General features: G+C 43.8%; 2 protein-coding genes across 2 annotated transcripts; both read right to left on the bottom strand.

Annotated features, from left to right (window-relative positions):
- Positions 1 to 134: 134 nt before the first annotated feature.
- LOC106607000 (serotonin N-acetyltransferase) lies at positions 135 to 2,791 on the bottom strand. The gene is made up of 4 exons (XM_014203530.3): positions 2,709 to 2,791; positions 1,997 to 2,283; positions 1,536 to 1,690; positions 135 to 1,351 (listed from the first exon to the last, which is right to left on the bottom strand). The coding sequence occupies exons 2-4, from the start codon at positions 2,145 to 2,147 to the stop codon at positions 818 to 820; spliced, it is 840 nt and encodes a 279-aa protein (XP_014059005.1). The 5' UTR covers positions 2,148 to 2,283; positions 2,709 to 2,791; the 3' UTR covers positions 135 to 817.
- A 2,104-nt stretch (positions 2,792 to 4,895) lies between these two features.
- Positions 4,896 to 22,454, bottom strand: LOC106606991 (sphingosine kinase 1). The gene is made up of 5 exons (XM_082976508.1): positions 21,907 to 22,454; positions 11,967 to 12,116; positions 9,766 to 9,860; positions 9,488 to 9,603; positions 4,896 to 7,378 (listed from the first exon to the last, which is right to left on the bottom strand). Exons 1-5 carry the CDS (start codon positions 22,328 to 22,330, stop codon positions 6,526 to 6,528), a joined length of 1,638 nt encoding a protein of 545 aa, XP_082832634.1. The 5' UTR covers positions 22,331 to 22,454; the 3' UTR covers positions 4,896 to 6,525.
- Positions 22,455 to 23,150: the final 696 nt, after the last annotated feature.

Raw genomic sequence — 23,150 nt, 5'->3', positions numbered from 1 at the left:
TAAATGAATCAACAGTAAATTTCATTTTTATACTGAAGTCATCCAAATTGAACATGCTCAGAAAGTTAATACATTATCATCTTTATTATATTTTTAATAACAAAAACAGTACAAAAACATATTTATTAAAGATATGATTGGATTCAAGGGTAAGACAGGTTCTGGTGGAGTAAGAGAATATATTACATGGTTTGATTAACACTCTGCACATATGACCCAAAGGGAAATGAATAGACAAACAGTTTCAGTAACAAATTAATCCAAATTGGTGTGAATGTAGCCTACTTTTCTCATTGTATGAAAACGGGCTTGTTAAGTCACTAGATCTACTGGCAGTCCAATGAAAGGATCCTCTTGTAAATCCTCAGACGTTTACAGTATACCTAATGCCCACTAATAGAGATAAGGAGGCACGGTTGAGCTGCTAAAGCCTGGTAGTTAGTGACGTCAGTCCATATACCGTCAGAGAGGAGGGGCTTGCAACCCAAACCTTCAGACAAAATTTACAATAAATTAAGCGGGAACATTTGCAGGAAAAATATAATCTCACACAGACAGAAGTCACACAATATTTGTTCTAACATCCATTAGCATGTAGCTAGTTAACGTTGAAGTATTCACATATTAAATAACGTTAGGTATCTGAAATTAAAACATTGTAATAAAGCTTAAAGACTCCCTGCATCGGTCATGCATGTATGGTGTACACTTTAGACTACCATCTTAGATATAAATGTAAATGTTTACATCACTTTATTTTACATCATAGTTGATATGTACAGCAGGAATCTAATATCTTACTCAGTAAAAAAAGGATTTACACATCAGCAGACTCAGGCTCAGTCCTCTGAGTCTGTTCCTCCAATAACAATGCAGACTCACTCCTCTGAATCTGTTCCTCCAATAACAATGCAGGCTCAGTCCTCTGAGTCTGTTCCTCCAATAACAATGCAGACTCACTCCTCTGAATCGGTTCCTCCAATAATAACACAGACTTAAGCCTCTGAGTCTGTTCCTCCAATAATAACGCAGTCTGAGGAAAACCAATAGCTTCACTGTTGCGCCGCATCAGGGCATGGCCCCTCACAGGGTACTGCATCTCTGTGAAGGTCAGTGATGCCACCGTGATGGAACAGCGGCCCTGCACCTTGAAGCCAGACTTCTGGTAGAAGGGAACCAGGAAGTCCTCGCACATGAGCACTGCACGGCGCACATAGGGCAGGCAGCGTAGGTACTGCAGGTAGCGCCACATCAGGATAGGGCCCTTTCCCTGCTGCCGGAAGGTCCGGTGGACCGCCAGCACATGGATATGAACTGTGGAACCTTTGGGCTTGTGAAGAGTTAGGGCGTCCTGCAGCAAAGGAAAAATGCTAATGTAGTTCAAGTAAAGTTCATTCAATAATATGTACGGTGATGTAATACAGAGCACCTGATTTCGAAAAACTATCAGTGAGCTAATAAAAACACAGTAAGATATAGAGTAAATGACCTATGAATCAATAGGAAATGATATAACATCATAGAAGGTGTCTTACTAGGGTGAGTCTGTCCTGGTCCCATTGGGACCCAATGATGAAGGCTACTAGTCTCCCCTCCTCAAACCAGCCCATGGACAGCTCTGGACACAGCGTGAGGAAATGACGCACCTCATCAAGGTGGAGCGGGCAGTCTCCTGACACAGAGATAAAGGCTGGCAGAGGAAAAGAGAGACACACGTTTTCATCATCTTTGGACTCACTGTATTTAAGAATGCCAAGGTGGATCCGTATCAGTGCATTAAACCTATAACAAGGGATTAATACAAAGTGTTATGGAAAGCAAGAGACAGACTAGTGCGCCCAGTCAACGTGCGTAAAGGCCAAGGAGAGGCTGTTGGCACGAGTTTTACGCGCGACTTGAGTACCCCTGATAACGCTCATACATTGTATATTCGTGCCATTAATTCATAACACATAATACATACACACATGTATAACTGAATCTATGGACAACTTACCCTCTTTCTCAATTTCGAACACGCTGATGGCATCTTGCGTGTTGAGCGGTCGGAACTCGCTTGCTGGCAGTGTGTGTCTTCTTTGGCGCCCAGGAGAAACAGAAGGCGATAGGCGCGGTTTCAGGAAAGGCAGGGCGCCCACTAGTGACATTTTACAATTGTTATAACTCCAGTTGGATTACTTCGATATTCTTATGTTCCTTCTATTGTTGTTTGTTTGCACAAGTCTTCTCTCTTGTCTGTTATACGAAGGTTAATCTTCAGTTTCCTCCTCTTTTTGGGACAGCCTGTGCACAGATGACCAAGAGGGAGTAGAATCCGTATTTATAGGATGTGGTCCATGTTGATGTGAGTCATTTTACCATTTAGAATATGAATAGTACGACGTCGGTGCTCATGAATGAAATAATAGAATTTGGAGCGAGGGAGAGTGGAGAGCAATTAACTAGAACCAGAAATTAAGCGACCTGCGGTCAGCTACTTTACGCACAAATGGCAGTGTTGTGACAATCTGTTTATTAATTGCCTAGAGAATTAATGTAACACAGAATAGAGAATTAACACACTGAACGTAATGCATTTACAATATGTTTTTTCCTCTGCCATTCGATATTTGATTGCCATCATGTGCAGATACTCATATGCAAATACTCTGAAATGATATGGTAACTGACAAGAGCACTGTAACTGAAAATAACTTTGCTTTACTTACCTGATGCAATCTCATCCGAACACTCTCTACCTGCCTTATTGTCTTATCTCACCCTCTCTTTATCTCCTCCCTCCTCTCTCTCTTGCGTGCCCTGAAAGACGTCCACCTCTTCATTATAAAGCCAGTGATTATTACTATGTCACGTGACAGATTATAGAAATTGTTTCCACAACTCGGCGTATTAGCTTCTATCGTCATCCCTTGAGTTTGACTGACACATGGCAAAGTGGATATTCTCCTGTATATTTGGGAGATATAGTAGGCATGGAGTAATTGTGGTCAACTCTTGCTCCAGCCAAGTTCTCTATGCCGGTCTCCTTAGTAAAGGCCTACAAATGATATTATTTAGTGGTGACTCTCAGCAGGTGGATATTTAGAATGGGTATCCATGGTTAGAGGGAGAGAAGCTATCAGCAGGACTGACATTGGAACACTGCTATCATAAAGATAAGATTAGTCTGGTCCTAAAAGAAGAACTATAATACACCCTCAAATACACCTGTAATGGACAATATTAACCACTGGATTATCATTTTCACTTTATAAAAACTAAAAAGACAATTAACATTGTTAATGCTCTGTGGAAAAGATGGTTGCTAATGATGAACAAGACAGAACTCTTGAAGAATTGGGGAATTGTATTACCATTCAGACAGTCGATACAGCATGATTAATGTATTTAGTTGTGGTTCTTACTAAATGAAACACTGGAAAAATATAGATCTCTCTCCTACACGGGAATGATGACATAAAAAATGACATGAATGCAATGAGAAGACTACAGCAGTATTTGAATATTAATAAAAGTAGTATGATGTAGTCACTCCACAGTCCACCTTACCTGCCAAGGGTACAGGACAGAGAAGATAACAGTACTATGATGTAGTCACTCCACAGTCCACCCTACCTGCCAAGGGTACAGGACAGAGAAGATAACAGTACTATGATGTAGTCACTCCACAGTCCACCCTACCTGCCAAGGGTACAGGACAGAGAAGATAACAGTACTATGATGTAGTCACTCCACAGTCCACCCTACCTGCCAAGGGTACAGGACAGAGAAGATAACAGTACTATGATGTAGTCACTCCACAGTCCACCCTACCTGCCAAGGGTACAGGACAGAGAAGATAACAGTACTATGATGTAGTCACTCCACAGTCCACCCTACCTGCCAAGGGTACATGACAGAGAAGATAACAGTAGTTCAACACAATTGCAATTACTCCACTCAGATGTGTTGAGAGCGGTTGTTTTCTTGTACATATTACATAACAGTCACTAGGGTCAGCCAGGGTCAGCAATGGATGTCCGCTTGTCTGTTCGGTTGAGGAGAGATTATATTCGGTTGAGGAGAGATGATACTCAGTATACAGTCTAGCATGAGCTACCGTACCTGAGGTGATTCAAATGCAGGGTTTTGATATTCAGATGGCAATATGATAAGTGATTGTAGTTTAACTCAAAATGGCTCGTAATTGTTTTCATAATCTGGATGCCAGTATGCTTGTGAATCAATGCACCCAAACATACAAAGAATGAAAGTGAGTTATCATAAGATTTTATACAGTACTACTGTTGTACCATAGAAACAAATGTGCAAGTACTTTGTCAGAACTTCCACCACTTGCACTGCAATGACTGGTTAAGGTAAATCCACTAGGGGGACCACTCACACTGCATAAAGAGCAGTGAGGCGTCCCAGAACGGGTCACATAGAAATCATTTGCATAGCTAATCTCTCAATTTGGATATGTGCTTTTACATGTGTACGCATGTTCTATGACCTTGTCAATACCACCAGCAGAGCCTGACAAATGAGGATTAGGTAGGTAGATAGGTATGTATGGGGTAAGATGTACAGTACAGTATGTTTAATATTATTATAATAAATCATTTATCCTGCCTCAAGTCACTTTCTCTTAATAATCCCTGCCTAGATGTACCTATCTACCTCAATTCTCCAGTATCTCTGTACGTTGTAAATTTGGTACTGACACTGTATATAGCTTCCTCTCTTCTTTCTTATTTCTCGTGTTTTTCCCCTTGTTTTTTTTCTTATTAATTATACTTTTATATATATATATATATATAAAATATAATACTATATATATATATATATATATATATAATACTGCACTGTTTTGTAGGGCTTTCAAGGTAAGCATTTCACTGTACTTGTGCATGTGACAAATAAAACTTGAACTTTTATTTATCTAAAGGCATATCAAAGTCAGGTACAGGCACAGAAATGGAAGATTGAAATCAGATTGGGAGAAGTTAATCACATCTGCAGTCAGCATACCTTCAGGTAGAGTCATTTTAAGCATCCTTTTAGATTCATTATACAGTACAGTATTAAAACCATTCCACCCATATCACATTTTGAGTCAAACCAAACCAAGTGTGTGCTCTAGGATTAGTTAAACCAGTAATTGTTATATCTCTGGGGTGAACCCGACCTGGCATGAACTGGTGTGAGGAGAACTGATGATAATGCTCACATTTGCGCTTGTCTCTGCTCCAGTGCACTAATGCTCATCATCTCCACCCTGACAAGAAAAGGGCCCCAGCAGAGAGCACAGCACTCTGGCCTGGTCGCTCCAACTCTTATTGATCGAGTCAATGTGCAAAACCCACTGACCCATGCAGTGCAGCGTAGTGCAAAACCCTGTTTCCCTTCTTAGTGTGTGCTTGGACAGAAAACAACAGAAATATTTATATTATTTTATCTACAATAAAACCGTTCATAAAAATCGACAATGGTGCTGTATCTTCTTCAACTGCTTGTAGTTCTATCAGCTAGTATTTTTCATTCACCCATAAAGCTTCAGAATAAGGACACATTAGGTGCTGATGGCTCCAAAATCTTGTGAAGGAGGAGGGAGTACAATCTTAACACAGCTAGAAGAAAGGGATCATATGTAGCAGACGAGACCATCCCCCTCCTTGCTAAGTGCTCCAGATCTGAAAGGGAGTGTCAAGCCTGTGTGTTTGTGTGTGTGTCAGGAAGTAGGTGGTCCAAGAAGCATGTTGGCTAGAGCTGCAGTAGCAGCAGGGTAGGAGCAGGACGAGATATATAAGAAGGTAACCTCAGCTGGCCAGGTTCCTGAACCTCCAGGCTGCTTTAACAAAACCTCACTAGCACCTAACCCCTTCCACCCCATCCATTAAACATAGAGGTAAAGTGGAGGTTTTCACTGATGAGAGAGAAGAGTAACCTAATATCATTGGTGGAGGTCTACAATGCTGCATTCTCCCACGTTGTGCTTCTCCATAGAAAACCTACATCCATGACTCGAACAGTATATCCTGAGGGGGGAAGGCCTTCATGTCAGGCCTGTGTCTCATCCTCCACAGAATCATTACCCCGGGGCTAGATAGCGGGCGTAGAGCTGGTTGCCTGCCACATCCTCGCGGGACAGAAGAATGTGCTTCTCTTCACATGTGTCACACTTATTAAGTCAGACAGCGGAGCACACAAGGTACTCCTCAGCCGTGGGCCCCTCCCTACTAAACACACCGCTCACAACACACTCTCATACACACACTCTCATACACACACACTCTTAGCTGAGACCAGCCAGCTGCAAGAACATGCATGACTTTGACCCTGAATGAAGCATGGAGAGGAAAGGGAGGGATGTCTAAAAAACAGGACACAGAGATAGATACTGAATGTATCTGTAGAAAAAAAGAGGGGAGATTTTCCAAAGGCTGGTATAATGTCTTTGGCACTTTGTATATACAGTAGACAGAGTAAGAAAGGGAGCGAGAAGTCAGAACTGTGAGGAGGACAGACGCTCTGAGTAGATTCTCAGCCTGAGATGAGCCTGGCGATTCCTTCATGAACCTGGGCCTGTACTGGCCCGTACTCCACCATCTCCCCGTCCACAGTGATCGCTCCCTCGGGGGACAGAGGCTCCAGGCGAAAGGCCTTCACCCTCTCATACACAAGGTGTGGGGAGCCAATAGCCAGGTGCCCCCCCTTCTCCATGGTCATGAAGAGTGTGAGCAGGGCTAGTCTGGAGATGCCTGCACGCACATACAACAGGTGGATGAAGCCGTCGTCTGCTGCGGCCCCAGGGGCGGCAAACAGGTCCTCAGCCAAGTGGGACTGGAACATGGCCAGTACCAGTACAAAGTCTTCCTCATTCACTACTGTCCAATGCTCAGGCACCGGCTGCTCCAGGTCTGCTAGGAGCGAGTCAGGAGGCCCCTTCTGGTTGACTGGTTGGGGCTCGGTCCTCATGGTTGTGATGGCAATGTTGGAGGAGTTGTGGGCGGTGTTGTGGTTGGAGTTTGTGCTGTGGTTGTGGCGAGAGTTCTGATTGGGGGAGCTGTTGGGCCCACAGGGTAGAGAGGAGCAGAGGGAGGAGTTCTGGGGTGTGAAGGGATGAGCAGGCAGGTATGCCAGCCTACCCTGATATACCTTGAGGGAGGCCAGGCGCATCAGCGTACCCACCAGGAATCGCATGGGGCCAACGAGGCGGTACTTCTCGCTCTCGATGTCGACGTCGGCCACGAAGCCCCAGGCCAGGGAGAGGAAGGAGAAGATGCGCTGGCTGGAGGCCAGGTGGACAGAGACCAGGTCCAGCCGAGTCACCAGGCCTTTACACAGCAGGAAGCCACAGCTCAGCAGCAGCTCCTTACCCCAGGCCGGGGGAGACCTGCAGGGAGTAGCAGTCAGCTCACAGTAGACTGAGGCAGTTAGGTATCAGTCTGATTCAATTGAGCCGGAGCTACTCCTTCACTCAAAAGTAATGACCCTAACTCTAGAATGGTAATACATTGTACTTACAGCAGTAACCCTAACCCTAGAATGGTAATACATTGTACTTACAGCAGTAACCCTAACTCTAGAATGGTAATACATACATTTCACATTTTAGTCATTTAGCAGATGCTCTTATCCAGAGCGACTTACAGTAGTGAATGCATACATTTCATACATTTTTTTTAAATATTTTTTTTTTACATTTATTTTCGTACTGGTCTCCCGTGGGAATCGAACCCACAACCCTGGCGTTGCAAACGCCATGCTCTACCAACTGAGCCACACGGGACCCTAATACATTGCACTTACAGCAGTAACCCTAACCCTCGCCATAACCCTAACCCTAGGTTCATGTCCACAAACCGGTTAAATCCTAATCCCATTGTTTTAAAGTCACTGTCCAGTGAAAATCTCACTTTTAAATTCATATTCTGCTAACTCATACCCAAATAATATTGTTGACTCTTCTTATACTCGTTTTTGTGGCTAAAGTATAACTTGGAGAAAAACTCAAACTGACCATTTAAAAAATGCTTGCTATCTCCTCATAGAGTATGATGTCATACTCCTGAGGAGGATGAGCTGGCCAATCAGCAGTCTAGAGGAGGATGAGCTGGCCAATCAGCAGTTTACTCACATTAATATTAATGACCGGTACACTGTACACCCACACCATTCTGTTGTTGGGGTATGCCCACACCATTCTAACACAGAAAAGCTGCTTTTTAACATTCTTAATTACATTTTTTTTGGAAGGAACACTATTTAACTCATATTGTAATTAATTATAGGTCATATTTCATAGAGATCTGGAAACACTGGACAGTTACAGTACTTTAAACATAACCATCTGCACTGTCGGACTGTAAGATAATGGGGTTAGGGTTGTGGCTAGGGTAAGGGTTGTGGCTAGGGTAATGTTTGTGGCTAGGGTAAGGGTTGTGGCTAGGGTAAGGGTTGTGGCTAGGGTAATGTTTGTGGCTAGGGTAAGGGTTGTGGCTAGGGTAATGTTTGTGGCTAGGGTAAGGGTTGTGGCTAGGGTAAGGGTTGTGGCTAGGGTAAGGGTTGTGGCTAGGGTAAGGGTTGTGGCTAGGGTAATGTTTGTGGCTAGGGTAAGGGTTGTGGCTAGGGTAAGGGTTGCGGCTAGGGTAATGTTTGTGGCTAGGGTAAGGGTTGTGGCTAGGGTAATGTTTGTGGCTAGGGTAAGGGTTGTGGCTAGGGTAAGGGTTGTGGCTAGGGTAATGTTTGTGGCTAGGGTAAGGGTTGTGGCTAGGGTAATGTTTGTGGCTAGGGTAAGGGTTGTGGCTAGGGTAATGTTTGTGGCTAGGGTAAGGGTTGTGGCTAGGGTAATGTTTGTAGCTAGGGTAAGGGTTGTGGCTAGGGTAAGGGTTGTGGCTAGGGTAATGTTTGTGGCTAGGGTAATGTTTGTAGCTAGGGTAAGGGTTGTGGCTAGGGTAAGGGTTGTGGCTAGGGTAATGTTTGTGGCTAGGGTAAGGGTTGTGGCTAGGGTTAGCTTGGTTCGGGTTGAACAGGGGTGTTAGGGTTAGGGTTGTTCATAGGTTGCAAAGCTTTATTCAACTGGGATAGAGATCTGATGTTATACAACTCGCTGCGTATTTTATTGTTGTTTTTCTGTTGATGTTGTATATGTAGGGGGCTCATATTTCACAAACAGCAGTAATAAAGGCGGTCCAGACACTACCTCAGTAGTAGTCTACTTCATTTCCAGTTGCTCTAGAACCCATTACATCACTCCATTAAAAGTAGCTATCAGCAACCCTCAAATAATGACTCTCCTTGGACTTTATGAAGTGTGAAGCTGAAGCAGACACCATCTCTCTCCCTTGTCTCTGGAGAAATGTGCCTACTCTGCCCAGTCAGCTAATGTGATAATTACATCCATAGAAAAGGGATAAATCACCTTCTTTGTCCAGGCCAGTTTTCCTATCGCATTCCATTCTACTGTACTCTATGCATTTAAATGTCTCATTAGTGGACTTACTTAGTGTAGTGGTGGACGGAGGCTGCCAGGGCGTTACCCGAGCCCCCTGGTAAGATGCCCAGTGGGGTCTGGATGGCCTCCTCCCAGTCCTCTCTCTCCAGAAGACCATTCAACACCTGACCGGACAGGCAAACACACACAAACAGCATCAGGCCATGACCCTCCAACTGAGAGTTGTATCCCACAAACCCCACTGCTTATTCAAACAGTCTTAGGGAAACTTTAGACAAGTTAGCTATGCTGGAAATGTGTTCATGCAGTGTCTATACTTGGGGCACCTCGAACAGCAGCCCGTCTCCTGACAGGATGACCAGAGCGTCCCACTGTGACAGATCAGTCTCTCTCACCAGGTCCCTCGCATGGTTCTGGTGCTCTATGGGGGACAGAGAGAAACGCCATGAGAGAGAGGGACAGCGAGGAGGAGGGAGGAAAGAGAGCGAGAATAAGGTCCGAGAGATGGCCTCTCTTCACCAGAAGCCCCCAGGGAGGGATCAGTGAGATGGGAGAGAAAAGGGATTCAATTTCCCTCTATCAGTCCATACATATCACATTAGACCATGCAGTGGCTATTCAACTGGCCGATGGCAGTCTTCAAAGCAGCCAGGCCTTAGTGCAAACATCTGCCACTGCTGTCATGGTTAATGTGACGACTGGGGCCGACTCTGTTTGCTTAGCGGAGTTTTTATTGGAGATGTCCTTGAGACAGTTACGCTGCAGGGGGTCTTATTGGATCCCCCCTAAGCACACTGTCTAGCACCATTCTGCCAGCTGAGAATTGTGTTCTGCAGCAAATATCAGCTCTGCTAAAGGCAGTACTGTGTTTGTTTGTTTTTGCAATTGTGTGTGTCTATGCCTGTGTCTGTGTGTGTGTGTGTTGAGGCATTGTCATCACAAGGGCATTACTTTTCTGCTTGAGTTACCATGTGTTATGAGGTTTGAAAAATGACCATGAAAACTCCATTACTACATCCACCCCCCTCTCCTCCTCCTCTCCTCCTCCTCTCCTCCTCCTCTTCTCCTCCTCTCCTAGCATAACATGTACCTGTCCCCTAGCCCTCCCTCACCCACTGAGTTTCCTTTAAGTCCATGCTGTTTGGTATGTATGGGGAGACTGAGTGCGGAGTGATGTGGTCCTGTGCTGTCAGGCAAAAACAGAGGGAGGCTGCTGCGGCTGACTCAGCACTCTATGCTGCTGGCTGGAGGCTGAGGCTGCACTTCCCAGCCCTCTCCCTATTCACGGGGTCACTGCCACACGCAAACACACATAGGCAGGGGCTAACTCACCATCTCTTGATTTTCTGGATTTTACATAATCCTCTCTTCTGATGAGCTATAGCTTGGTAGCTACTCTCTGTTCATGTGATATGAACCAAGGTCCCTTTTGGGTGAGGATGATACCGCATGCCCAATATAATGTTTTTTTGCTCTCAGTTCCTGAATACATAGCTACTGTTTTCCACATGAGCTCCCTCAGTTTCTGAGGGAGACACACACATGCAGGTGCACACAAGCACATGAACACACACCACAGAAAACCCCAGATTCACCCTCTCGCTGAAAGACGATCCTCTCAGTGTGCCTTAGTCCTCTGGCATAGACTAGTAGGTGACATGATAGTTCTGCAGGGCTCCATTCCCTAAGTGGAGGCAGGCAGGGCAGCGAGGTGGCGCCGGTTAATCCACTCAGACAGGCTAGCTACAGTACCCAGGCAGTGGAGGGGAAGCAGTGCTAGCTGAGCGCTAGCTGAGAGAGCCTCTGGTGACCCATATTCTCCCAGCCCCAGCTCCCAGCAGTCCCAGGTCGGCATCGTCACGCCGACCGTCGGTATTTAGACTGCCTTTTTTCATCACCATCCAGATGCTAACCTTCCCCATGTCCCCTGGGACTGAACTCACACTCTTTCTCCTCTCTCTCTGTTCTCTCCTTTTTCAGTTGTTTCAAAGGTTAAGAAGGCATTGAACAAATCATAGGTGTCTTGGTGATGGTTTGTAACGCTGGCAGAGATAGCTTCTTGTCAGCTATACCGGGTGCTGGTGAAGTATAGGTGGTGGTGTTAATGTGTAGCTGAAGTGATTTTTAAAAGTCTTTCTCGCTCCTTGGATTGTTCCTGCTTGCTCAAAGATACCTGACTTTTATTCAGTGAAAGGTTATGCAGAGTTCAGTGACTTTGAACTCATTGCTACTGTTAGTGAAAAGTAGTTGAGAGTATATAATACTTGGAGCAGGGGATCTGACAAGGCAGTGCAGAGTCAAACACTGTGTGTGTGTGTGTGTGTGTGTGTGTGTGTGTGTGTGTGTGTGTGTGTGTGTGTGTGTGTGTGTGTGTGTGTGTGTGTGTGTGTGTGTGGGCGGGCGGGCGTGGGTGTGTGTGGGCGTGTGTGGGCGTGTGTGCGCGCAATCAGGGCAGTGAGATAATAGGGCTCAAGCAGGTAGGTGTGTAGGGGACTGACCAGTGATGACCAATGTGTAGGGGACTGACCAGTGATGACCAATGTGTAGGGGACTGAAGCCTCGGTGAGCATGGGCTCGATTTGCCCGGAGAAAAGCTGGAGAGCCTGGCCCCGCCCACTCTGGGGGTTCACCAGAACCATGACCCTGCAGGGCCGCCGTACCTCATAGTACTTCACATCTGAAAGAGAGCGAGAGAGAGAGAAAGAGAGAATAGAAAAAGAGAGCAATAGAGTGAGAGATGTAGATAAACAGAAGAGGGAAGAAGGAATAGTTTGTGAGTTGGTATTCTCAAGCTGTCAAGGGAAGAATTGCTCCACTTAATTTTCTAGTATCAAGGAAACATCAATCATGTGACTCTCCATTGTCTTCCAAAATGTTTTTCTGACATCAATCTCAGACATGTCAAAGAGGTTATGAAAGGAGTCTCTACCCTCTAGATCCCTTGGCAGAAAAACATTGTTCAAAAAGATATCATTAAACAGTGATACCAAGGGCAGTGACACCATTCACTCACAGATGGTGCTTGACGTTATTGTTTTTGTGACCCACTTATTTTTTCCCAGAAATGTAAGTCTAACAAAACACATGCCACCTCAAGTCATTCGCCTAATGTTCTAGTTGAAGATATGCTCCGGAACTTTGGCGAATACTAAGTATTTTTTAAACCTCCCGCTTTGGGCTGGATGTGTCAATCTGCAGTTTTACCTAAATTAGCCACAAATCTCTAGTTTGAAAGCGACAGTTTTTCTGGGCTGCGCTATTTTCCCTACATTTTCCCACAGGTGGGCCAGCCCCCTAGCAATTTGAGTTCCAGCCAATGAGCTTCAGCCCCTCGCAATTTGAGTGAAAGCTAGCAAGATGCACACAGAGCAGAGTGAGAGAGAAAGCAATGACGTGGTGCACATATCTGCACATATGTGAGGTAACAATTTTCGGGGACCACTTTTGGCTCATGAGTGCTACTTTCAGAACTACTGGCTACAAAGTATACAAAAGTACAGGAGAATTTCTTTAAGTAATGCTACTGTTATGATCTGTGTGGTTATCGTTAGAATTATTACCAGACACCAACGGAATAATTAAAAGCTGGCAGAACTTGTTCAGATGTTGCAGAGCGCCATGAGAGATAATTTCAGAGACAGTTGTTTTTAACTCAGGATGAACCCCTAGCCTCTGATACTGTAGTTACTAAAAATGACCTTGTCTTTCTGCACAGGGGACACTGACTTCTCAGAGTAGTAAATCATAAGAGAGATTTAGGGCTGTCCCCGACAAAAACAAATCTTAGTCGAGAGTCGTCTGTTCTTTCAACCAATAGATTGTTCCAAATTTAAAAACATCTATTTTTCCATTTATAGAAAATCAACTATATGCAGGCTACTTAGCTTGTCTGATGCTTTAAGCACTGCGATTAAAAATTAAGACACACAAATTACTAAAGCGGAAGCCAGAGATCAATAAGCCTAACCTGTTCCTGACCCGACCATCCTCCTCTCGCTGCTGCTGGGCTTCGCAGATTCTGCCATTATGCTCCTGAAGTTGCCGGTAATAGGATACACCAGCGGTTGGCAACCTTTTCCATTTGGAGTGCCAAGTTATCATACCATTTCTCCTGATCTGCGTGCCAGTTATGATTTTCATATGCACATATTCGTGGAACAGTTTCATTTAATTTCTATTAAAGTCCTCATGTCTCAAAATCAATGTCATGTGGTTAATCACAATTCTATCTAAATGAAAATTATTCAAATAAAAAAATTACTTCTATTGCCATTGCCAATATGTAAAAATATCCTGGGCTTTCAGAGTTTCCCAAACAGACACAGCTGTAGGCTATTTGCGCAAGGGATAAGAAGTAATCAGGCAGGCCTATTTTATGACGTTTCAACCGGATCAGAGCATGAGATTTATTCACCCTTTCATGCTGAGTGGTTATCAAAAGGGAGCGAATTTTTCTACGTTAAGGAACTATTGTCATTCTCAATGGATGTAAAAACAGACTGTTTATTTGCTGTTTGAGGGGAAGGAAAGATGACTTTGAGAAGCTCCACAGTGATGGTGAGTTAAGACAATCAGAAATACTATCAGATCCCATAATGGGCACATTTATAGGTCTACATTTGCGCGCAGGCCAGGTAGCCTAGGCCTACTTCTATGTGTAATCAGGTGCATGTACTTAGTCAAGATTGACAGGAGCGCTTCAAACAAAAGACAGTGAATAAATTGACAACTCGGAAATGGAATGAAATAAACCAAAACTTAGGTTGTGCACTCTGCCAACAACGTTTCCACTCCTACAATGACAACGGTAAGAATAATATAGTTTTTAGCTTACAGCACCTGGTATTCCCAGGCGATCTCCCATCCCAGTACTAACCAGGCCCGACCCTGAACAGGTGGTACGGTCACAAGCATATTTTTTTTACCCCGTTTTCTCCCCAAATTAGTCCCTTGGCTCATCTCTGCAACTACTCAATTGGCTCAGGAGAGGCGAAGGTCCTCCGGGGACATGACCTGCCTGGCCACCTACTTCTTATTACACTGCTCACTTAACCCGGATGTCAGCCGCACCAATGTGTCAGAGGAAACACCGTTCAACTGATGACCGGAGTCAGCTTGCAGGCGCCCGGCCTGCCACAAGGAGTTGCTCGTGCATGATGAGCCAAGGGAAGCCGCACCGGTCAAACCCTCCCATACCCCGGATGGCCAATTGTGAGCAGTCCTATGGGGTTCCCGGTCACGGCCGGTTGTGACACAGCCTAGGATCAAACCCCAGGCTGTAGTGATGCCTCAGTAATGCGGTGCAGTATTTTTGACCGCTGTGCCACCCAGGACCTGTAATTATGATAAGATATTGAATGTATTAACATAAATTACCATAACCAAACAAACAAATTCCAAATGAGAAATTATGGTAATTAACGGTAAATGTACTACTGGTGATACTGTGGTCTGCCATCCCTGCGGCCTCAAAATGGATTAGCCCACATAATTTTTTTAAAATATATTTGCCACTGCTCGACTAAAAGAATCTTGGTCAAGCAACAGCCTATCGACCAAACAGTAGGTCAATCGACTAATTGGGGTCATCCTTACAGAGATTACACTTGTTTGTGGTTATGAGTAGTACTTCAGAAGCAAATTAACCCTGTCAGACATTACACAGAGTACCTGTACCGGATCAAGGTTGGCAGTGAGCATTATCCTCTGAACCCTGCATGTGCCACATGCGGAAGCAACTTCCCACTAGTGAGTGTGAGTCCGGTTCTGCTGGGCATTGGGACTGGTTCCATGGGCCTAATTGGACCCCTGGGAGCAGTGAAACAGCCATCGCACTGCCCTGTGAATTCCATCCTGTAGCCTCATGCCAACGGGACTGGCACCAGTACACCCTTACCCTGCTGTGCCACTGTCCCTCCACACAAGGCCCCTCTGTCTGGTTCATGCCCAGTGTCGTCTGAGCGGAAATGGCCTCCCCTGTCCCTGCCCAGAAGTCCAATTACCAGCCAGCTGACCTGGAGTGGCACCTCCTACTCATTTGGCTCCAGTGCAGGGACAGCAGAGGTACTGAAATATCTCAAAGTGAGGTGTGAAACCACAGTCTTGCTAACTCTTCCCCATTCATACAAAGGGTTGTTATTGTCTTTTTTTCTTCACACTACACAATGTGGCTTTTATACACAAAAGCTCTGACTACATGTCTTTCAGACACAATAGTGGATGCTGCTGTTTGGCACATAACTATAAGGGTCGTTTTTCCACTCAAGTGTGGTCAAATGAGCTCTATAAAATGCTCTCAATACAATGAGCCAAATAAAGGCTTCAATTAAACAGTTCAGGGATGACAGAACAATCGCTGCCTCCTCAGGGGTCAAAGCCAATGCTGTAGTCCTTGTGCCTCAAATACAGAGGCGGTTTAACATCCTCCCCTGACAGCTTGTGAGTCGAAATTACCACCACAGAACATGAGATATTTCCATGTTAGCAATATCATGCTCTGCTGTATTATGTTGTGTTTCCTGTCTCCTGACTCCTTCAGTCTCCTGTAGCAGTACATTAATGGTTGCTTGGGGCTAAAACTAAAGACGCAAACTAGACATTGGTCTACTCATTAACTTGGTAACGTTACTTTCTAACATAGGGCCTCCCACTGTTCAAAAGCCTACAGCTCTCAGAAGCCTCAGAGTATATGTCGAGGAAGCATTTCCATGGTTCCTAGGTCAATAAGAGGTGGGCTCTAACATATGTGCGCACAGGTGATCTAACCAGTCAAAGACCGGTTATCATTATTAGGTCTATCTATGGTAAAATTGGGTATAGAAAACATATCGAGTTGACATTAAAAGAAGTGTACGTTTGTGCACCTATGGACTGAACTAGAAATACTGTATCACAGGAAAAAAAATCCTTCACATGGATACAGCATGAAAGCAAAGCTATCCGAATTGAAGTTGGTTATCAGAGCTTGATAGTTACAAAGGTTTCAGTAGCAGTCATACAGGGTTCATTATAGCATTGTTTGCACCTTGCTCTAACATGTGATCTGATCAATATGATCCAATAACTATGTGATCAAGGTTTGTCGTGTCTACACATTGTATTAAAATGTGTCTCTTATCCGTTCACTGTGTCCGCATTGTGACCAGATTAGCTGGTGCCTCCCTGTACGCAAATTATTTGACAGACATTCTTTCAAAATATCATGAATGTATTTATTTTAAGACAATTACTGATGCCGTATATCAATGGTGGTATCTGTCAATGATGTTTGAGGCTGGTATAATGATAATTTCAATAGTTTGACCATTCCAGATCTGTTTACACTTGACTGATATCCAGACACAATCCGTACCTGTCACGCCCTGACCTGAGAGAGCCTTTTTATGTCTCTATTTAGGTTTGGTCAGGGTGTGATTTGGGTGGGCATTCTATGTCCGTGTTTCTATGTTTGGGATTTCTTTGTTTCGGCCGGGTATGACTCTCAATCAGGAACAGCTGTATATCGTTGTTGCTGATTGGGAGTCATACTTAGGCAGCCTGTTTTTCCTTTGGGTTTTGTGGGTAGATATTTTCTGTTTAGTGTTTTGCACCTGACGGAACTGTTCGGTTGTTCTTTTGTTTTGCTTGTTGCTTTAGTGTTCGGTTGTACATTAAAATTATGAACACTTACTACGCTGCATTTTGGTCTGATTTCTCTTCCCCTTCATCCGAGGACGACGAAGACCGTTACAGTGCCTGACTACCTCAAGAAGATCTGATTACAATCAAATCACAATGTGTCTTTTCATCGTCTACACCTGTCTAAAAATGTGGGCACAATCAGAATGTTGACAAGATCAGGACAAAAGGCGCATGTTAGAACTAGGTATGAACAGGGCTTCTGTTGCAGGTGGTGATCTTCACCAGCCAAGTTGGTTACTGAAACAGTGAGGACCCTAAATGAGGAGCCAGCTTAATCTTGTTTTTGATTTAATAATTAAGGCTTTGATGCCCATTCCCTAAGTCATATTTTGTAACATGCTGCCCAGAGTCATTTCTGTGGAAACAACCTTTTAGGTCGTGTGTGTGTGTGTGTGTGTGTGTGTGTGTGTGTGTGTGTGTGTGTGTGTGTGTGTGTGTGTGTGTGTGTGTGTGTGTGTGTGTGTGTGTGTGTGTGAGGCTGTGGTTAAGTGCCTGTGGGCAGATGTGACCCTGACTCATGCTGAAGGGCTGTCTGACAAGCAAGCTAGTGTGTGTGTTTCTCTGAGGAAAAGGGTAAACAGAGAGGTGAGGTGGCTGAGTAAGTGTGAGTACTAACAAGTACTGAGGCTGGGATCAAATGAACAGAACTGATTAACTGATCAACTTTGCTGTGTATAATCAATCTACTACTAAAGCAATAAATATAGTATTACCAAACACATGAATTTAGAACATAATATCTCTCATTATGTCCACGCATTATTGCTATGACACATCAATATAAGTGAAAACCAGCCAGAACACTGAGGAAAACAAAAGACAATGCTGGTAGAATTGGCTTTAAGTGAAAGCTTGCTGTCTCAGCTGTCCCCAAGGTGTAACACTACCTCCATGACTCAGACATAGCTGGCATATCTGCAAACAAGCTTGAGCGAGTCCAAGATTAGGGTGGGGGGTTAGACACCCAGCCCACAGAGGTAGAGCCAGGGGCCCTGACAGCCTGTCACAGGCAGGCCTGTCTGAGGGAGCAGAGCGGGAGACGAGGGCCCCGGGGGACCAGCCTGGCTGGGATGAGAGGCCACTGATGTAGCAGGGGCACCGTTCAGCTCTTGTCTCCATCACTGAGAGACACTGTGGCGCCAGCAGAGCATTGGGCCGTAGGGCGATATCACAGTGACAGATACAGTGAGGGAAAAAAGTATTTGATCCCCTGCTGATTTTGTACGTTTGCCCACTGACAAAGAAATGATCAGTCTATAATTTTAATGGTAGGTTTATTTGAACAGTGAGAGACAGAATAACAACAAAAAAATCCAGAAAAATGCATGTCAAAAATGTTATAAAATGATTTGCATTTTAATGAAGGAAATAAGTATTTCTTTGTCAGTGGGCAAACGTACAAAATCAGCAGGGGATCAAATACTTTTTTCCCTCACTGTACATACCCTCTCTGTGGAACACACACACAAGATTTTGAAGTTTTAAAGCTAATTTCCTGCAATTTTACAAATTTTATCATGGCTTATGTCGTGTTCTTATGCTATCTGAGTGACTCAAACATTATAACAAAATCAATGGGGGCCATGACATTTTTAGAATTTTATATTCTCCCAGAGTTTTTATTTTGGTGATTGTTAGTTATCAAAGATGATCTTATTTAAAAATATATAGGTCCATTATCTTTTCTACATACTTCATATCTGGTTTTAGTCATTTAAGTTCACACTGAAAACTTTTTACCTTCCTGAAAGTCAAGACAGACTGAATTTCCTTACAAAAATGCAGACATTCATTTTATGGTACCTCTAAGCATTGCAAATAGCAGGATATTACCTTCCATGGCCTTTGATGTGCAAAGGTACATCACATTGTTTGAGGATTTCATTATTTACGCCTCATTCAGTCCGTTATGACCTGGCTGTGACAGGAACTGAATGGTAGACTGCTGATACTTAAACACACACTGTGCAGTCCTTACACAGTCAAGCTGTGACTGAACCACAATAAAAAAAAATACAAAAATGAATATCTAGCATCTACAGTTTCAACAAAATTATGTGGGATTACGCACTGAAAGTGTCTGATAGCTTTCCCTAAACATTAACCTTACAGCAAAAAAAGCAATTGCCTTCTTAATCCAACCTATCCAGCTGCATCACCAGATAAAATGAAATTAATTAACATAAATATCCCTTCAGGGATTAGTCGGTCCCTCTGACTTTCATACACCCTCTAGAACAGGGATTAGTCGGTCCCTCTGACTTTCATACACCCTCTGACTTTCATACACCCTCTGTCCCTCTGACTTTCATACATTAAGGTGACTAATTAGTAAAGAACTCCCCTCACCTGTTTGTCTAGGGCTTAATTGAAAGGAAAAACTAAAACCTGCAGACACTAGGCCCTCCATGGAATGAGTTCGACACCCCTGATCTAGAACAAGGAATTAATGTGGCATATTTTGTTGCATCTATTAGCTTCCCATTACTCATTTAAAATACATAATATATTCTGTTGAATATTGTATTATTGTCTGGCCCGAACCTTGAATGCTAAAAAAAACGTATCAATTAATGATATCATTGCATTATGCATTAGTCACTGTACTACAGATGGAGAAGCCTTCTTGTACTAGAGCAGGAATCCTGAGTCATGCCACAGTTCATCAATTGTTAGCATTTCAATGGCTTATCATCAGTGGCTATCGATAGACAGACACTTCATTAATATGTGCGAATTGACATTTTAAAAATGTTCTTTGGTGGCTTTTGAAGTCCAGCAGGCCAGAGAGAATGCTACCAGTTACCTCTCAGGTCAGGTTACCATCTGTCTTCTTGGCAAAGCTCTGAAACTCCAACTCCTGCTGGCTCCAGGCCTAAGGTGCAACTCACACAAAGACCCTTGTCTCAGTTGCCTTGGACACCTAAAGGGCAATTCACAGGGCGACCTCATTCCTTATTCCACACACCTGACTCCATTTCTGGCAACCAACACTCCAAATCCGTCACTGCCAAATCAAATATCCGTTTCCTCTAGAACTATGCCGCTGAGGGGTCTAGAGAGGGCCCCTGAGCATGGGCCCCTAAGCAGACGATAGGCAGGCACCCCTGTTTTATGGACAATTATCTTCACTCTGTGTAATGGGGAATATTTAAGATGAATAAAGTTGATATTCAGTTAAGATAATTAACACAATGCTTAGCATATGTATATGTTTTCCCGTTCTGTAATACATGATTTCCAGTGATCTATTTATGATACTCATTTGTGTACGGGTTGATGATGGTCACTAGACCTGTCACTGAATGTTATGGATTGTTCTCATATCGTTCGATAGTGATTGACGCCAGAGCCACTGAAGAAACAAGGACTATGGACACAATTACATTATGAACACTGTGTGATTCTGTAGCAGCTGGCAAAGCCCCTGTCTTTTATTTTGACTTCATAAAAGGCTCTCGGGCTGATGTTTAGAGAATATTTGGTACTGTCTGATTAATATATAAGTGCCTTCTCAGAGAAGGACCGTTAGACGTTTTTTATGTTTCTATGCTGGACGGTGTCTCCTTGTTGCAACTTAATCCGAATAGATGTATGATTAACTATATCCTGGACAGCTCTCCTTTTTGTTCAGATGGAAATTCCCTTACGTTCTGCCAATTTAGGCCCATGGCACATGCACTCCTATCTTATTTGTGTGACTGTTCTTGTCTATCAGCGTATCAGTGTTTTGTTCCTTGTCATGTTCTATGTTTTTGTGTGGAGCCCAGGAAGAATAGCTGCTGCTTCGCAAGAGCTAATGGGGATCTGAATAAACTAATAAAACCAATCTAATAATGCAATTTAACGAAGCACACATTAATGTGAGACATTTCATCTTGTAGCAATAACTTGGATAAACTCAATTCAAAATAATGTGTGATATTTTGACAGAATGTCAGCATAATATTTTGCATATGGCTCTCCCTGTGGCAACTTCATCCACACCAAATGATCTCCTCAGTAAGTGATAACTGGGTAATTAGCATCAGCAGCACTCTGTTTCATGTTCAGAACTGATTCAGTAGGGTCAGTCGGGTCTCTGCACATGGACCTAAGTCTATGACATGGACTGAAGATTTCAAAAGCAGGCTTTTGAATACGGTTGTGTTGTAATAAGGGTTTTCCTGATCCAAGACAACCGGCATAAGCACCATTAGATGAAAAACGATGAGTTCAATCACTTGAGTACTTGGGTTCAGCAATGTTGCTTTTGGGATGACTAAATGACCGCTTACAAATGATACAGAAATGTCACAGTTGCAAATCTATGCAAATTATTTGACTCTGAGAAAGGTAACTGGCAGTCATCCTCCCACAGCAGGTAAAGCTGGTTCTTGGGTGTGCAAGATGAACAACATTCCATTTCCAGGACATTCTCCAAGCTTGCCCAGTCAGTTGGCACTTAAGCCTATCCTATTCTATAGAAACCGAGTAAGCAGGTTGTGAATTACTGGACCTTAGGTGCAGTATGGGATAAAGGTGATGGAAAGTTACCCTCACATTTTGAACTGAATTTATAAGCCCCATTTCCCTGGGCAGAGTATACAATTCCTCCTAAATAAATGAGGAAACATATAGACCCACAGTATATGGCAATGATGACAGACTTCTCAGGTTATCCATATAAATAGCCTAAAGTTTGATGCTGTTTGGCTAAATTAAATTAGAACCTACGCCCTCATCAAACATAATTATACCAGAAAGAAACAACGGTTTTATTTCAACTATGCAGCCTTGCTTCTCACCATGTCGTCTGGGTATCTGACGGATAGAAGCTTCTCTGATGGCACGCGCCCATCTCTCTGCCTCTTGAAGATTAGTGAGAGGGTCCTGGACCAGTGCGACCCGAAAGCACTGCTCTACTTTCTGCCGGGCCATGCCTGTGCTTATCCATCGCCTCTTGAACGGGTAGAAATAGGCTGTAAAGAACGCCCCAACGTCCGCTTCGTCCTCCACTTTATAAGCCCGGCAGCCAAGACAGTCAGCTAAATGGAAAACCACCTCATCCTGTCCAGGTGACGAGATCTTTTGAATAGTGAGAGCACTCTCAGTCAAACTCACAGAATATCTGACCTTTGCGTTGAGCGAGTCCGTGAATTCTCCATAAAGCCCTTCCACGACACCATTGCGCTGACGGGATGGGTCAGGTTGGGTGATGTCGTTATCCATCCCGTGGACGATGTGATCCGCAGATCGGCGTGCGGTTGATGAGGATGACTGCGGATGGCTGCCGCTGCCTGTTTGACTGCTGTTGGACCCGGAGTCCACCAGCTGTTTTCCTTGTTGAAAGGTCTCTCCCTAGTGACTAAAAGGGGAATCACACACTGAGAAATGAAAGTTGGACAAGGATGCCCCATGTCAGGAATCCACCTCTTCTCATGGAATATAATAAATGTTTTGCATCTTGAGCAAATATTACCATAACCCATTTTGCTGCAGGCTACTGGTTACATTGTTGATCAGTTAGGCGTATTTACTGCTTTGCTATTTACCTCGTGGATAATGAATAGGCTAGGCTACTTCAAGGCCCTATTTTACCAGTAGCAAATAATACGATCTATTGATGTTAGAATATTATTAGGAAAGACGAGATGCAATGCTTTAGATTGATTACTCTCTTATAGCCTCACTAAATGCAATTAGGTATTTTCAAACCAAGGCTCTCATTTGTCTATTTGTAGGCTATATGGAATATCCCATGTTGTTCAATCATTTAGGTCTAGACTACCGGTATATATATTTCCATTATTATTTCACAGTCGGATATATGCCTGCTATGTCCTGGAGTTTATGCCCCCCAGTGTGCCACACGTGCATAAATGTGCACCAAGGGACACTGGCTTGCAACAGAGGGCAAAGAAAGAAGAAAAATATGTAAATGAAATCACAAATATGTATTAATAGGTGCATTCAGTGAGACAGATTGCAACCACTGATTAAAACATGAAGTCACCCGACGGCTGAGTAAGTAGCCTTCCTGATATGTGCG

Source organism: Salmo salar, chromosome 06 (genome assembly GCF_965601325.2).
Source record: "Salmo salar chromosome 06, fSalSal1, whole genome shotgun sequence".
In the NCBI taxonomy this organism is placed as follows: Eukaryota; Metazoa; Chordata; class Actinopteri; order Salmoniformes; family Salmonidae; genus Salmo; species Salmo salar.
This window is presented reverse-complemented; position numbering and strand designations above follow the sequence as displayed.